Genomic DNA, 17183 nt, shown 5'->3' with positions numbered 1-17183 from the left:
CCCTTTCCTGCCTCTGCTAATGAGCAGCTCCAGGTGACTTCCCTGATCCTTGTCCAGGCTTGTATGCTAGCAAGAACCGCTCTCCAGGCCTCGCTCATCCCTCACCCGGCCTGTGAAAGCTCAGGAGGTCTGGGCACGGGTGTGGGGCTGAGAGCTGGCTGCACCTTTAGTGCTGCCCAAAGAGCTGCTCCCATTATTTTAAAATTCACGGTCCTGATCTTTGAAGAGGAGACTGTAACCTTGGGCTCCTTTCCTCAGGGTCACCTGAGGGCTGATGTGTTTAAAGAAACAGAGGGTTTTACAGAGCCCAAGGCAGAGCAAAACACTTCAGTCCTCTGCCTGTCTCTCTCTCCCCAGTAAAACACAATGTGGGCTCTTCATAGAAGGCTCAGGGAGAAAAGCCAGTGTATTTCTTTGTCTCTCTGGTGTGTGCGGCACCAGGCTCTGCCAGACCACGAGACAAAGGCTGGTGGTCACTGAACTGGGAGAAAAAAGCAATGAAAGCAGAGGAATTTGGGTGGGAGGGGGAAGAAGCTGCTTCTGCCTCCGCAGGGCTGTGCTTGCAGTCCCAGCACACAGAGCAGTGTTGCAGACAGCAGGTTCCCAGCTCTGTGCCATGGTCACTGAAGCAACAAACACAGCAGCAGAGATGAACTAGGGTCCTCATGGGAAGCCTCAAATGATGCTGAGAAGCAGAAATGCCAGGACACATCTGGGAACTGGGCTGGTGCTTGTTGGAGTTGTTGGAGGAAGATGATGGGCCCCACTTAATGCCCTGCATGTAGGTCCAGGGGGCCTGAGGGGTTGTGTCTGCCTTGGGAGGGACAGACGCACTGGCCCTGCACCGTCTCTGCCAGCCCCATGCAAACATGACCTCTGCCTTTGCCTGGGGATGAGGAGAGACTGGGCAGGCTTTTCTGCCCATATAGAACAGACTGGTAACGTTATGATGGTGCCTCCCTTTTGGGAGCCACAAGCAAAAGTAGCTTTACATCCACTTCATCTTATAAATCCTGGCCTCTGGCTAACTGCCGTTTCCCCCAGTCCCTTCATTCCCCCACTGTCCTCCCAGCGCATCGTGCACGAGGGTTGCAGAGGAGCAGCTCTGGACCTTGCTGCCGGCCCACCAGGTTCTGTCATTTGGCAGTTTTTTTGACCCCTTAAGAAAGCACCGAATAGTGCTGCTGCCACTGCAACAAATTCTCTGGAGTTGAAAACACTGGGGCACTCTTACCTTGTCTGAAACATGGCCTTGAGCTTAAGTAAGTCAGTTGCTGGCTGAATTCAGCTGAAACGAGACTACTCTTAAGTTCATTTAAAAGAAAATATGAATATCTTCTCCATCAAACCTGTGCCGAGAGAGGGCATTCCAACATCAATCCGGAGTGTCTCTTGGGCCCCTGGTACAGGCAGCAGCCCCAGCGAGAGAGGGCTGTGGGCTTGCTGGTGGAGCAGGGTGCTGGAGGCTCCCACCCTTTGCTGCGTGGAGCCACATTACCTTAACAGGGATGGAGGAAACCGTGGGGGGGTTTAGATGATTCGAAAACATCTGTGTTTTCGCTTAAACTATTTCTGCTGCAACAGTGACCATTTCAGGTCTATCTTCTCTCAAAGCAGCAGCAGCCATATTTTAACCATGGTTTGTAAAATCCCTTTGATCAGATCCCTTTTAATACAAACTAGACGATATCCCATGGCTTTAAAGTATCTTTGCACTGTTTACTCTAGCAGCATAACAAATAGCAGTTGGCGGATAAGACCTTGTGAACCGAGTCTTGTGTGCTGGGGTTGGTTTGTTGTGGCATTTGCTTTTATGAGCTGACGGCATCCCTGTCTCAGGAACACTTTCAACTTCTAATGTCTCCAGCAAGCAGAGCACCCACAAACAACAGGAACAGAGCGTTACCCTGTCATAGAATCATATAATGGTTTGGGTTGGAAGGGTTCCTCAAAGATCATCTAGTTCCAACCCCTCTGCCACGGGCAGGGACACCCTCCACTAGCACAGGTTGCCCAAAGCCCCATCCAACCTGGCCTTAAATACTTCCAGTGATGGGGCCTCCACAACCTCTCAGGGCAACCCGTGCCAGTGCCTCAGCACCCTCACAGTAAAGAATTTCTTCCTAACATCTAATCTAAATCTACCCTCTTTTAGTTTAAGCCCATTACCCCTTGTCCTGTCACTACACTCCCTGATAAACAGTCCCTCACCATCTTTCCTGGAGGCCCCCTTTAGGCACTGGAAGGCTGCAATTAGATCTCCCCAGAGCCTCCTCTTCTCCAGGCTGAACAATCCCAACTCTCTCAGCCTGTCCTCACAGGAGAGGTGCTCCAGCACTCTGATCAGCTTCGTGGCCCTCCTCTCGACTCGCTTCAGCAGCCCAATGTCTCTCCTGTACTGGGGCCCCAGAGCTGGACGCAGTACTCCAGGCGGGGTCTCACAAGAGCGGAGTAGAGGGGCAGGATCACCTCCCTCGACCTGCTGGTCACGCTGGTTTTGATGCAGCCCAGGACACGGTTGGCTTTCTGGGCTGCAAGCGCACGCTGCCGGCTCATGTTGACCTTTTCATCAATCAACACCCCCAAGTCCTTCTCCTCGGGGCTGCTTTCAATCCCTTCCTCGCCCAGCCTATAGTCGTGCTTGGGATTGCGCCGACCCACGTGCAGGACCTTGCACTTGGCCTTGTTGAACTTCATGCGGTTTGCACAGGCCCACCTCTCAAGCCTGTCGAGGTCCCTCTGGATGGCATCCCTTCCCACCAGTGTGTCGACCCATCACACAGCTTGGTGTCGTCGGCAAACTTGCTGAGGGTGAATTCAATACCGCTGTCTGTGTCGCTCACAAAGATGTTACACAGTGCCGGTCCCAGTACCGACCCCTGAGGAACGCCACTATCAATTGTGGTCTAAACCACAGACATATAAAAACTAGTATAAAATTAATGCCCAGGTAACAGTTTGGCGATTATTAAAAATAAAAGTTTCATAACTAAAATGGAATTTCTAAGGCAGGCAGGTTGTATAGAGACAGAAAAATAAAATCGTCTTCCATCACTGCCTTTAGGCAAATATTACCATAAATTATCTGAAGATTTTGGCATCTGCAAGGAATTGGAAATAGTTACATGAAGCTCGTCTCAGGGAGATTCATTATGACAATCTTTTTTTTCTTAAACGAAAAATAAATGACAGGCTATTAAGCTCCAAATGCAACAACCATATCACTGAACTTCTGGAGTTCCCTTTGTCTGTTTAAACTGCAAGAGAAGCAACACAGCTCTCCCTAGTGAGGACCAGTGGTATGAGGCACAAGCCACAGATGTTATCCTCATGCCATGACACCCCTGGGGAGGACTTCAACACCGTTAGTCGTTCAGACAAAATTCTGCTGTTACTGAACACAGCCAGGGCTGAACCTGTGTGTGTCCTAAGCCTAGCTTATAAAATAAACAGCAAATTAATTCTGTAATTCCCAAATAAAATTACTGTATCATCTCCAAATAATCCCTGAGGTTATTTGCTAGCAGAGGAGCATTTTAAGTTCAATTTGAGGTGAGTGATTACAGTAAGTGTTAATTCACAGGCATGGTTCAGTCCTGGGGTGCTGATGGGTGCCACATCTGGGAGTAGCTCTTTTATCCCTGGGCCCCCTTGCTCCCCGAGGCCCCTGGGGACTGTTGTCCCAGGCGGTGCACAGACAGGGAGGTAGTCCCTGCCTCCATGGCCTTAGAGTCAAGATTGAATTTTGATCACAAGTATTTACAGCCATGAATTTGGGTTTTTGAACTTGAACTTTCCCCTGGCTTAGCTGATCTGGTATCCGCTCTGCAGTAGGAGGGAAGCCAGGTCACTCTGAAAGGCAGCAGGAAGACATTTTATCACCACATATAAAGAAGTACGCATTAAATTCCCACCCAGCCCTTCCAACATACAACAGCAGCAAGTAAAGCATCTCAGGCTCACGTGCTTCCTTCCCAGAGCAGTGTGTAATAAAACCAGTGCATTTCCTTGGAGGGATGGGGACAGTAAAATACCCGATGTCTGCAGGAGGAAAGGAAAAGGGAATTCATCTGTGCTGAGAATGCACGCTTTTAAGTCCGTGTCCCCACAGCTCTGGAATGTGACTGTAGGGCCCCAGCCTGTGTTGGGAGTGTTTGCCAGCCAGGCATGTTTCTGTCCCACAAAATTCCATTTGCAGCCCAGTTTAGGCCTTCCTCCTGCAAAGCAGTCCCCGACATCCCTGGGCTGCACGGTTCTGCCAGCAACGCGTCCCCAGGTGTCTGTCTGACCTCGAGGGCTCTGGCTCCTCCTGCGCCTCCCCGCAGTCCTGTTGGGTTTCAGCAGGGTGCTAACCCCTTCCCAACCACCCGTGTGCCTGGTGGAGTGTGTACCTCCATCATTTTAGCCCATCCTCTTGGGCTAAAAACCACTTGCTCACTGGCCCGGGCAGGGAGCACTGCCAAGTGCGGGGCAGCATTGGGGGGTGTTAGGAGAGAGATGGGGGCATGTCGCTGGGACAGGACGGGATGGGAGGAGCTCTGCCCCCTCCTCATGGACTGCTGTCCCACAGCAGCGCCTGCAGGAGGGTGACACTCCCCCACCCTCAACACTGCACCCATGCCCGGGACACCAAGGCAGGTTCACAGTGGGGATGCCTGACTCCCCCCATCTCGAGGTGAAACAACCACCCGTCCTCACCCCAGCCCTGATGGTGTTTTTATAAGGGCTGGCAGACCCTTGTGCCCATGTCAGATGTGCCACTTGTCTGTTCTGCTGTAGCCCCATGGTTACGGCACCTGTAAAGCATAACAAAATGTTTTATGGGTGTCACCTGCTGCCAGCATCACCTCTGCTAGGAGCTTTTCTGCAGGTCTGGTGAGTGAAAGCTGCTCCCTGGGGCAGCAGTGCCTGGCAGGGTGCAGGGCAGCCAGGGAACACGGGGGCGGTGGGAGCGCGGGCGCCCGTGGGTCAGGGTGCACCGTCCCCATGGCTGGTGCTGCACCGAGACACGGTGTCCCCAGCCCCTTGTGGTCCACAAGGATGTGGGTGGGGGCTGGGCACCCAGGTTCGGCTGGAGTTGGTTTATTATTTCTATTAACAGTGGAAACCACACGCCTGGGCTTTGAGTTTGCACAGAGATGGGGACAGTCACTCTCAGGGTTGGCGCTGTCACCCGAAGGGACAGGGCGGCTGTTGGGGTCTGCAGGTCCTGGGGAAGTGAGTGCTGTCTCTGTGCCTGGTGCAGACACGTGGGACGGAAGAGCTGGGTCCTGGCTGCTGGCAGGGCAATGACATCCCCATGACAGAAGTGCCGCAAGGAGGGAGATGTGCATGGGGACGGATGCAGTGGCATGTCCCCATGGAGCCAGGGGAAGCAACACCACGGCATGCCCCGGGGCTGGGCATTGGAGCCGGTTGTGCATCACGTCCAAGAGTGATACTGGTGGAATTGAGTCTGGGCTGGTGGCCTGTGGTGGATCCTCAGGAGGAACCACCACTGCTAGGCAGTAAAACACGACCAGTGCCCACTCCATTGGGTGGGTGTCCATCTTTATCAACCACCTGCTTGTCCGGCACTGCCACGACCTGCTGCTCTTGCTGCTTGTCGCCTGCTCCCCTCCACATCCCCCCTCCCCGCCGGGCTGCCCTCACAAAGCATCACCTCCATTGGGTCTGTGCACCAGCCCTCAAGGCAGTCCGGTGAAAAGGGAAACTCGGAGCTCTTGGGTTTAAATAAAAGTGCATGTAGTGCCCGTGGTGGCTGCTGGGGCCGGCAGAGCACTTCTGACAACGCCACGTGTGCGGCTGTGCCACGGACAACAGGGACAGGCAGGCAGGAGGTTCCTGCCGCCCCCCAGACAAAAGGGCGGTGTGGCGGTTCCTGGCCAGGTGAGAGCACCTTTGTAACCCACAGCCACCTGACAGCGCTTTGTGTGAGGCTGCGGCAAGGCTCACCCCGGGACCTGGCGCTGCCAGGGCCGCCCCCAGACCCGAGCACAGGCCGCGCTGCCGCCCGCCCCGGTGCGAACAACCCCCCGACAAGCAGCGCCGGACGCGGCGGGAACCCTCCGTCACCCGCCGCTGGCACCGCCCCGCCCGGGCGGGGCTTGGGGCGGGGCTGTCGGCCCGGCTGCGCGGTCCCATTGGCTGCCGCCCGTGAGGCGATGTCGGCCCAGAGCGGTGTGGCCCCGGCGCCGGCTCGGCGGTGGCGGGGACGGGGACGCGGAGGGGGACGGCGATGGCGGCGGACCGCGGGTGGGTGCCGGCGCGGTGGAGGGGAGCCGGCGGGGCGGCGCGGGGGTGGCTGCCGCGGCGGTCGCGGCTAACGGCGCCCGACTCCTGCAGGGCGGTGCGGCGGCGCGGCGGTCCGTGGCGTTCGGCGGCGGCCACAGAGCTGCCCGCCTGGCGGCTGCGCTGCGAGGGCGGCCGGCAGCGCTGGCGCTACCTGGGCGACGGCGATGGCGACGACGGCGAGGCGGGTGGCGAGCGGCGGGCGCAGACGGCGCTGGAGGAGCACAGCCTCGGCCTGGACACGGTGCGGGCGGGGGGGGGGGGGGGGGGGCAGGGCGGGGGCCGGGCGGCAGGGCCCGGGCCCAGGGGCACCCCCGGCTGAGGCGCCGTCTCCCCTCAGGGCGAGGCGCTGCGGCCCTCGCCGGCGGCAGACACGTCCCGGGAGGCTGCCCAGAAGGGCATGCGGTTCTACGCCGCCCTGCAAGCCGAGGACGGGCACTGGGCGGGCGACTACGGCGGGCCCCTCTTCCTCCTGCCAGGTAGGTCTTGCGGTGCGCTTTCCTGGGAGGGGTGACTGTGCCGCGCAGGGCTTCGTATGAGAGCCAGCCTGTCTGATCTTCCAGGTCTCCTCATCACGTGCCACACCGCCAAGATCCAGCTGCCAGAGGGGTTTCGGAAAGAGATGGTGCGCTATCTGCGTTCTGTGCAGCTCCCGGATGGAGGATGGGGCTTGTGAGTAGCAAAGATGATGCTTTTAGTGATGGCACCTCCACGGTCCAGCCGTTGGAGCTGCTGTCAAATGTGCCCAGGCTTGGGGAGTGGGACTTGGCAACTGTCATACCTCTGGGTGGTTGGACTTGCTTGTGTAGCACTCCAGGCATACCTTTTGTCACAGAGGTGGCTGGAGCATCAGGTCTGGCTGCATCTCCTCTTTGGTGCTATATCCCAAAGCATCATATGCAACAGGGTAGTGCAGAGCAATGTTTCTTCCTGGGTTAGTTGAGTCTCCCCTTTTCCACAGTCACCCCTGGCATCCCACTTCACCCCAACAAAGACCCCAACCCCCTGTGCAGTGTTTTATGTCTGGCTAATGGTAATAACTGGCTAAAGGCTACACCATCTCTGTGTATGCACGACAGGCATGTGGAAGACAAATCAACGGTGTTTGGCACAGCACTCAACTACGTAGCCCTGAGGATCCTGGGGCTTGGACCAGATGACCCTGACGTTGTGCGGGCACGTGTCAACCTGCACAGCAAAGGTCAGCTCTGTTGTGCCCAGCACAGCAGCTGTGGGGCTGGTACACTGGTGGGAGAGGTCTGACTGGACCTGAGGGCAGTGTGAAACATGGAGGGCTGCCTGGTAGTGGAAGACCTGTTGATCTTGCTTGCTCTTGATGCCACATGCATTTTCAATTAATGATGGGAAAGCGTGTTACATTTTTGTACCATTGCCTGCTTGCCCTTTTTCATGTCCCTTTTGGCGTGCTCCCAAACATGGGGATAAGTGGACCCTGCAATGGGGAAGAAAACAGGGAGCTGGCATGGTTGTGTTAACCCTGAAAGCAGATATTGGTCTCTGCAGGAGGTGCTGTGGGAATCCCTTCGTGGGGGAAGTTTTGGCTGGCTGTCTTGAACGTTTACAGCTGGGAGGGAATGAACACGCTTCTCCCAGAGATGTGGTATGTGCCGCCCTTGATGTGGAGGTAGGGGTGTCATCAGTCCTGCCACCAGTCTCAACCCAGAGCTGTCCCAGGCGCTGGTGTTTGCTGGGATAACTCCAGCTGTGGCCTGGAACTGGGGGTGCTCAGGCTGCTTGTCAGCTGGGAGACCAGAGCAAGGCCAACCAGTGGGTGGATAGCACTGAACACTGTGCCACAGGGAGATGCCAGAGCTCAGCCCTGTTAGCTTTACCCATGGGCTCCCTGATACATCTGTGTGCTCCCTGCCTGCCACCAGTATCTTCTGCTCTTGTGGCCAGCCAGAACTGGCCCTAGCAGGACAGGACAGCCACATGTCAGGCTGCCAGCTCTAACCCTCACTTGTATCCTCTCTGATCACTCAGAGGGCCGCTGGGTGTCAGAGAGGGAAAGTGTCATACTGGGGGAAATCAGGGCTACACAGTACCAAGGGCTGCTGGTGCTTTGTCATCAAGTGCTCTTAACCATCAGTCTGGGCCTCTGCCTTCAGAGTCACATGGGGAGGAGTGGGGCCCCTGAACTGACTGGCCCTCCTTCCTCTCTTGAGATTCTCCCTGTCCTGTGTCAGCTGGGCCAGGAGCAGTGTCTGCTGGCCCTGGTCGGAAGGGAGCAGCCCTCTTGGGGAGGATATTCCCTTCTTTTCCGCTGCAACTGTACCAGCAGCAGCAGGCCTGGTACAGAGGATAGGGAAAGGCGCACCTGGCTCCGGGCATCCCCCTGTCAGCACACGTCTCTCCGTGCTGCCCTTGGCCCTCCTTGTTCCTCACAGTAGCACCTTCTCTATTGCAAACAGGCTGCTTCCTACATGGTTCCCAGCCCACCCGTCCCGGCTCTGGTGTCACTGCCGCCAGGTTTACCTCCCCATGAGCTACTGTTACGCCAGGCGTCTGTCAGCAGAAGAGGACGAGCTCATACGGAGCTTGCGGCAGGTAAGGAGCTGACCCTGCTGGGGCTCCCCAACAAGGAAACGTGGCTTCCAGACCACCTGCTGTGCCAGCTATATCCTTGTGGGCCAGCCTCTGGCTTGTGAAGTGACCACTCTCATACCTGCACAGTCTCTCTGTCCAGGCAGTGGAGACAGCTTTCAGCAGTAAGTTGCCTCTGGCTGCTTGCTCCCAGCTTGCCAGGCTGATGCCCGTTGTTATCTTGTGCCAGGAGCTGTACGTGCAAGACTACGCCAGCATAGACTGGCCAGCTCAGAGGAACAATGTGGCTGCCTGTGATGTGTACACCCCACACAGCTGGCTGCTGGGGGTTGCCTATGGTGAGTGTGATGGGTACACCCCGCACAGCTGGCTGCTGGGGGTTGCCTGTGGTGAGTGTGATGGGTACACCCCGCACAGCTGGCTGCTGGGGGTTGCCCATGGTGTGATGTTGGCTGGGGTGGAAGGGTCCTTGCCATGTGAGTCGGTGGTGGGGGAACTGAAGCTGCCTTGTACCATGGGGGCTCTTTAGGGTCTACTGCCAGCTACCGATGTATGCCCTGGAGCTGGGATGGGGACACGGATTGTGTGATCCTTGGGCTTCTCCCTCCCTGAGAGCAGCAGGGCCTTGTGCCCAGATCCTCGGGCCAGTCTGTAGACTGCAGAGCAGTTCCCATACTTTCCATGACCGGTCGTCACGTGAGCAGGGTTTTTCATTGCATGTCCCTTTCTTCTCCTGTAGCCATCATGAATGTGTACGAAGCCCACCACAGCACTCACCTGCGACAGCGAGCCATCACAGAGCTGTACAACCACATCAAAGCTGATGACAGATTCACCAAGTGCATCAGCATTGGGCCGGTAGGACACTTGCTGTTGATCCTTTAAAGATCTTGCCCTTTGCTCTTTAGGGATCAACTTGTGCCCCCTCAACCCTTTGCAATTGTGACATGTAACCATAATCACCAGATTTTGCTCAGGCACAATTCCTGCTGCTTATAACGCTCAATAGCTTAATGCTAACCGGGCATAGAAGATGCACAGAGGGCATGGAGACAGCTGCGGCCCTGGTGAGGGGTATTTCTCCTTGTGGTCCGGGGAAATGATCTGAGGGGAAGTTCTGGAGTAATCTCATGGCACTCTCATGCCCCATTAACTCAGCTATGCTGAGTGATGCCACAGATGGAGCTGTCGACATTAAGTCCAGGACTACCTCTAGATGGCTTTATGCTGAGTGGGAGGGATATATTTCTCTGGGGCTGGAAGAAGCTCTATCCAGAGCAGTGACAGTGCTGCTCTCGGCAGATTTCCAAGACAATCAATATGCTGGTCCGCTGGTTCGTGGATGGGAAGAACTCTCCAGCTTTTCAGGATCATGTTTCCAGGATCCCCGACTATCTCTGGTAAGGGCTGAGTGTGGCCCAGCTGGCACAGCATAAGGCTCTGATCCCTGTGGAGTGGCTCCCAACCTGCTTCCTGGCAGTCTTGCTGTGCCTGCGCTGCAGCATTGTGCTCTCTCCTCCCACAGGCTGGGCCTTGACGGCATGAAGATGCAGGTGAAGTGCTGTAGGAGTTCAGCTGTGACAGAGGGACCCTGGCTTGCTGGGGCAGCCCATGGAATAATGGGACAGCTTCTTCATCCTGGGCCTGAGCTCCTGGCATCTCACCTTTGGTGCTTGGTGGTCTTGTCTGTCTCTGCCACCTCCCCTGGCTGTGCCAGGAGTGAGTAGTGGGCATCCTGCTAGTTTGCCTCTCTGTGACTGTGAGCTGAGTGAGGGGGGCAGCTCTAGGCCTCCATCCCCTTCATCCCCATGGGTCCTGGGAGAAGGGGGTGAAAAAGACAGGCCCCTGGTACTGCATGTGGTCTGAGCTGTGCTTCTCTCATAGCTGTTGTGTCCCTCTGCTCCTTATTGCTAGCCACCTCTCCTGTCTTGGCTGTGCACAGAGCAGGCTGAAGCAGCTGTCTCATTTCCTATGGCCTTGCTGTTGCATCTGTCCCCTCTATGCCAGCACATCAGCCGTGATGCTGGGTGACATAAAACTGAGACACAGGGTGGAGGGAGCTAGTGCGGGTAATGCAGGGGGGATATGCTGTCCCATAGACCTCACAACTGGGTCAGGCTGCTGCCAGCACCTGCCCCTCACTACTGACTTTCTCTCTTCCACTTCCAGGGCACAAATGGATCCCAGCTCTGGGACACTGCCTTTGCCATCCAAGCCTTCTTGGAGGTAATGCACCCCTCAGTGCTATATGTGCTGCCTTGGGAAAATGGTCTCTCCTGGCGTGTCCCCTGCTCCAGCAGCTCCTAGCGTGCGTCCCCTCAGACTTGTGCTGTGCCAGCTCCGGCATTGCATCGTATGACCGAGCCAGGCAAACACACATCTCAGAGCCCACCTCAGCCGTGGTAGGAAGAGTGCCCAGCACAGCTGGTACAGCTCATCTTTGCCAGCTGCTTTTGAAGCAAGAGGCCACAGTGCCAGCTGAGCGGGTCAGTTTAGGCTTCCCAGTTGCTGCAGTCTTGTGGTAAAACCCTGGCCCTTCCTCCTTGCTCTGCTTGGCCCTGGAGCATTGCCATTTGGCAGGGACAATGTGCAGGTCTCCTGTTTTCCTGCGCTGGGGCAGAGACAGCCGTGGTGGTTGTGCTTTTTGAACAGTGCTGTGATTGCCCAGGTAAGGCTCTAACCTGGTCACGCAAATATCTCTCAGTGATGCCGGCAACAGTTGTTGATTCAGTTCTCACTGTAGAGGTTTGTGATGGAAACAGTAAATGGAGTACAGATGCAAACATACAGAAAGTGCTATATGAAGGGCCAGGCATTAATGGCACCTAGATCAGCAGGTCAGTGAGGTCCCGGCACATCCTCTTCTTCCTGAGGGGCATGTTTGGTGGCCACAACTCCTTGCTGACAGCTGACTGAGCACCTCTGTTTCTAGGCAGAAGCCCAGAAGATGCCTGAATTCATGTCCTGCCTCCAAAATGCCTATGAGTTCCTCCGGTTCACCCAGGTGAGCAGAGCAAGTTGGTGGCATCTCTCACATGCTGGCTGTGCAGACTTGGCTGCTTCTTGGAGACCTGTTGGATGCATCTTTTGTCTTCTGAAGAGCTCTTACGAAGGGCTGGACTAGCAAACTCCTAGGGACAGCCTGCTGTTTTCTGCTCCCTGTTGCTGGGAGCCATCTGTGCAGCTTGGAGAGGACCTTCGCCAGGCCCAGGGCTGTTTGGGTTGGCTGCCTGGGCTAAGAGAGGCTGGAAAACTGAGAGCTTAGGCTTCTTTGCGCTTTGTCCTGGTGCCCACACGTCTAAGGCACCCTTCTGGGAAATCCAGGCTCCTTGGCTAGTGACTGCATGAGCTCAGTTCCTGCTCACCAGGCCAGTGGCTCTAGTGGGGGTCACCAGCAGCTTAGTGCAGATGCAGTCATAGGTCTTGCTGCCAATGCGAGTACTGAAAGCAGATGGCCCCCTGGCAGGAAAGCACCCAAAGAGGGGATTTTAGCAACACTTGCTGGAACCAGGCCAAAATGTGATTTCTCTTCAGCACTCCCTGCTCCATAGCTGACCTCTTTCCCTGTCTCCCTCAGCAAAAGCCAGGTGCTGCCCAGTCCCACACAGTTCTGCATCTGCAATGGTTTCAGCCCATGGTCCTTCCAGCCAGGCACCTCCAGCCTGCCCTTGCTTGTTTCTTGTCTTCCACAGATCCCAGAGAACCCACCGGACTACCAGAAATATTATCGCCATATGAATAAGGTACGATGACTGGAACTGGTCTCTGAAGGATGCGTGAACGGGACAAGAGATTTGGGCAGAGGGGATGGGAATGAGGGACAGCACCTCTCCTCTTACAAGAACAGAACAGGTCAGGGGAAGGTGCTGAGCCTTCCTGACCCCTTTCCAGGGTGGCTTCCCCTTCAGCACCCGAGACTGTGGTTGGATCGTGGCAGACTGCACAGCAGAGGGGCTGAAGTCGGTTATGCTGCTGCAGGAGAAGTGCCCTTTCATAGCCAAGCTTGTCCCCCCTGAGCGCCTCTTTGATGCTGTGAATGTGGTAAGTGCTGCAGAAATTAGGGCCAAGTGAAATACGGGCAGCTAAACCAAGCTAAAATAAGAGAGGTCAAGGCCAGATGAGTTGTTAAATCTGGCATTACTAAGCTGCTACTATGGCCTGGTATGGCAACACCATATTTACTGTGATACGGAGCTATGTACGTGACATAATGCAATGGTCCAGATTGGGCCTGCTTGTCAATGCAATTTGGGACCTGGGTTGTCTGCCAACCCCATGGACTCGTGGGTCTGACTTTGTCCTCACACCTGGCTTGGGGCCAGACTGGGGTGGTACTGCCCGTGAGCCGGTCCCAACCCCTCTCTGCTTGTCTGGGCAGTTGCTGAGCATGAGGAACTCGGATGGAGGCTTTGCCACATACGAAACCAAACGAGGAGGCCACTTGCTGGAGCTGCTGAACCCCTCGGAGGTGTTTGGTAAGGGAAGCTGCGTGGGGGCTGGTTCATCCCCTGAAGGGACGCAGTGGACTGGCCTTGCTGTGCCCAGTGGGTGCCCAGCTTTGCCCAAGGCACCTCTGTGAGATAAGTGTGCCCTGAGTCCAAGGGAGAGGTTGGCAGTGAGTGGCTTGGAGGCTCCCTGGTGCAGGGGCTGTTGCACTGATAGCCTTCGCCTGCTGCCAGGTGACATCATGATCGACTACACCTACGTGGAGTGCACGTCGGCTGTCATGCAGGCACTGAGACACTTCCATGACAAGTTCCCTGAGCACAGAGCCCCAGAGATCAGGTGAGGCACTGAAATGAGAATTGGGTAGGGGAGAAGACAGGCTGCGATGTCCCACGCTGCCTGCCATGGCCTCTGTTGGCACAGCCCCTGCTGAGCCTTGTCAGGGGTCTTGCCTGGACCTCTGCACTGGCATGGAGCAGCCTCTGGTGGCCCTTGGTGTGTGCGCAGCTGGGATGCAGGTTACTTCACCTAACCAGAGCCCCCCACAAGAGACTGGGGCCCAGCCTCTCTCAAGGAGCAGGGCATAGGCTGTTTGGGATCAGGCTGGGGGAAATTCTTGGAGATCTACCTGCCTCTTGACTTTGCAGTTGCCTTGATTTTGCAGCCAGCTACAGGCTGGGTCCCCTGCTTGCATGCAGAGGTAAAAGAGCACCCACCTGGTGCATGGTTTGACTCTCAGATGCTGAACAACGTGGCTGCCCATCCACATGCTCTTGCCTCTTGAGCCCTCTAATAATGGGACCCATCAAAGCCTCAGGGGGACTAATGGATGCCCCTGATGCAGCCACTGAGTTTGATCTTTTTCCTGACCAGGGAGACTCTGCAGAAGGGCCTGGACTTCTGTCGTAAGAAGCAGCGAGCTGATGGGTCATGGGAAGGGTAAGCAGTGTTCCCAGTGTCCAGTTTTTCCCTGGCTGCCCCAGTGTGAGAGGGACCATGATGGCAAGCATTCCTGGCTGGCAGGATCTGTGGGAAGGGGAAGTAGGGGCTGATGCTCCTCTAGCTCCTGTGCTTTGCTCTCCTTTCCAGGAGAGTAGGCCAGGCAGAGCAGCCAGGCAGAGCAGGCACCTGGACAACCCCTGGGGTCTAGGGTGGCTCCAGCTCCTCTGGTCCCAGAGTGTCTACTGACACCTGAGTGAGCTGGGATCAGGTGCTGGTGGGACTGGGCATGGCTGCACCATAGGGGAAGGCAGGCTGCAGCTCTGTGCCTGGCTCTGCTCTTGGTGTGAATATGGCTGTGTCGCAGCCTGCCTCTACCAGGGGCCTTGCAGCCCTGACAGTACTGCTGTGTCTTTACTCCTAGGAGCTGGGGGGTTTGTTTCACTTACGGCACCTGGTTTGGTCTGGAGGCATTCGCCAGTATGCAGCACACGTACCGCAATGGGTGAGAAGGGGCTCTCGGGTTCCCCTGCCCCTACCTACCTCTTGGGCCGGGGCAAGACTCCATGGTGGGGCTGGGCAGATGCTGCGCGTAGGCTCCTTGCACCAGGTACAGCTCCTCCCAAATCCTGTGCCTGTGATATGACCAGGACACTCGCTGCCTGAGCTTCAGACTCTCGGGGCAGTCCCAGCTGTGGGCAGGGCAGAGCACAGCTCCTGTTTGCAGCTGAGAAACACGGGCATCCAAATGTTCCCTGTTCCCAGTCCTATCTGATTCTCTGCCCCATCCTTACAGGGCTGCATGCCAAGAGGTGGCCCAGGCCTGCCAGTTCCTCCTCTCCAAGCAGATGGCAGATGGTGGGTGGGGAGAGGACTTTGAGTCATGCGAGCAGCGCACGTATGTGCAGAGCGCCACGTCGCAGATCCACAACACGTGTTGGGCCCTGCTGGGGCTCATGGCTGTCAGGTAGGAGCAGCCCTCACCCCTTCAGGCACGCCCTGGCCCTGAGCGCTCAGTGAGATGGGAAATGCGGGCTGGGTTAAGTGGCAGGGCTGGCATGGGCCCTGGGCCTGGCTGGTGTGGGCCATGCACCCAACTGTGTGTGTTCGTGACCTCATGGGTCACGAGCCTCCTGCAATGAGGGACTGGCCTGCACGGTGGTCCATGGGCCAGCGAGGCTCATAATGCTGGACAGGGGGGCAGCCAGCACAAAGCAAAGGTCTGTCTGATCACAACTGTAGGCCTCCAGCCTGGGAAAAGGTTGCTGTTTTCGTAATGTCTGCTGTCCTCAGATTGTGAGGGGCCTTCCCAAAGCACTTTGCACACCTAGGACAAGCTCAGGGCAGCCTGGAGGTGGTTGAGTTCCCTAAGCACATGGATGGGGATATGCAGACAGTTTGGATAAGAGTGCTCGCGTCTCCATCGTGCTTTGCAGGTACCCTAACATCGATGTGCTGGAAAGGGGCATCAAAGTGTTGATTGATAAGCAGCTGCCCAACGGGGACTGGCCTCAGGTACATCTTTCCTCTCGTCTTTCCAAGGGGTTCTCTGGTGTTGCAGGTGTTGTGGGCATTGGTGCAGCCATTGCAATGGTGTGCTTTCCTTCACCTGGAAAGGAAGCCACGTGTGGCTTTTGGTGGGGGACTTCAAGAAGGCAATGAGCTCAGCACCACATCATGGACACACTGCAGTCCCCTGTCACCCATACCATCTTCCTCTCTGTCTCGCTCTCAGGAGAATATTGCTGGGGTATTCAACAAGTCGTGTGCCATCAGTTACACTGCGTACCGCAATGTCTTCCCCATCTGGACGCTGGGGCGTTTCTGCCGGCTGCATCCCAACAGCCCTCTTGGTGGGCAGCTGCAATCCGGACCCTTGCCTGGGACAGGGAAGATGGTGCAGGAGGCCTCATCTGCCTGACCCTGGGCCACTGCAGATGCCACGACCTCTGACTTGTCTTAGATACTGGCTGCTGCATGGGGCCATGGGGGTGTTTCCTGCGTAGGACATCTCAGTGCTGATCTTAACACTGCCTCTGCCACAGAGTGCTGCTGTGGTGCTGCAGAGTCTCTGCTTTCTGCTGAACCTCTTCTAAAAATCCCCATTTAAAGGTTTTCCCAGGTATATCCTCCCTCATGGGACAGGGAGTGAAGTGTCTTTTCAGACCACTTTGGGGATCTGAGAAGAGAAAGCTGCCAAGCTGTGTTGTCTTACACATCTAGACAGACTTTCTCATTCCAGGTAGAGTGAGGCTGCCTTTATCTTCCCCTCATGCTGTCCAGGTTGGCCATCTGTGGCATGAGTGCAGGATTTGGGGCCTCCCCTGTGCACAGTGTCATGATGGGGTGCACTGCACAATCCTAGCTGAGCCTGCCTCTGTCCTGTGGGTGCCAGTGACTGCCTTTGAAGTGCTCTCTGCTCTTGAACCCATGCGTGGAGGGGAAAGCCACCTGTCCTCCCCCAGACAGATGGGAAAGAGGAGTGCTTGGCTCAGTTTTCTTACCATCCTGTCCCCCAGCTGGTGGCACTGGACTACCCAGAGCCTCTCAGGTGAAGTAACCAGCATCATTCCCACTTTGAAAAAGGGGAAACTGAAGCAGAAAGCACTGAGATGATGAGCGTCAGGGCACAGCCTGGGTCCCTGGGCATCAGCCTTCCCCCAGCGCAGCAGTGCCCCTGCTCAGGCTATGGTGCAGTTGGGCATTCGCATTTTGTTGTCAGAGTTTGAAGTCGTGTTGACTGATGGGTTAATAAATTGCTAATGGTTTTGCAAATGAAACTTAATGGTGTGTTGGTCTCCTTATGGTCTGCCCCAGTGTGTGTCCCACACAGAGGGGAGCTTGCACAGCAGCATCCTGTAACCTGGCTTGGGTCACCTGTCCCCAGTGGTATGGGCACCATCTCCACCAACAAGCAAGCTGTGCTTGGAGCCTGTGCCTGC

General features: G+C 56.2%; 1 protein-coding gene across 2 annotated transcripts; it reads left to right on the top strand.

The window, feature by feature from the left end:
• The first annotated feature begins 6149 nt into the window (after positions 1–6149).
• Positions 6150–17021, top strand: LSS (lanosterol synthase). Of its 2 annotated transcripts, XM_075755827.1 has the most exons (22): positions 6150–6255; positions 6346–6535; positions 6632–6770; positions 6855–6963; positions 7371–7492; positions 7816–7912; positions 8724–8859; positions 9086–9194; positions 9596–9714; positions 10159–10256; positions 10382–10409; positions 11026–11082; positions 11789–11860; positions 12549–12599; positions 12748–12897; positions 13235–13331; positions 13536–13641; positions 14176–14241; positions 14666–14746; positions 15038–15208; positions 15678–15756; positions 15977–17021. In XM_075755827.1, exons 1-22 carry the CDS (start codon positions 6239–6241, stop codon positions 16160–16162), a joined length of 2280 nt encoding a protein of 759 aa, XP_075611942.1. In that variant the 5' UTR covers positions 6150–6238; the 3' UTR covers positions 16163–17021. The 2 variants fall into 2 exon arrangements, with proteins under 2 accessions (XP_075611942.1, XP_075611943.1); XM_075755828.1 differs by lacking the exon at positions 14666–14746.
• The last annotated feature ends 162 nt before the right edge of the window (positions 17022–17183 follow it).

Source organism: Balearica regulorum, chromosome 6, assembly GCF_011004875.1.
Source record: "Balearica regulorum gibbericeps isolate bBalReg1 chromosome 6, bBalReg1.pri, whole genome shotgun sequence".
Taxonomy (NCBI): domain Eukaryota; kingdom Metazoa; phylum Chordata; class Aves; order Gruiformes; family Gruidae; genus Balearica; species Balearica regulorum.
Note: the sequence above shows the minus strand (reverse complement) of the source record. Positions and strands in the feature narration are given on the sequence as shown.

Bases quoted from the DNA above. Each gene is read 5' to 3' on its own strand.
- LSS (XM_075755827.1), top strand. The intron at 6,536-6,631 runs GTGCGGGCGGGG...GTCTCCCCTCAG, and splicing joins ACAGCCTCGGCCTGGACACG to GGCGAGGCGCTGCGGCCCTC. The intron at 14,747-15,037 runs GTGAGAAGGGGC...CCATCCTTACAG, and splicing joins CAGCACACGTACCGCAATGG to GGCTGCATGCCAAGAGGTGG.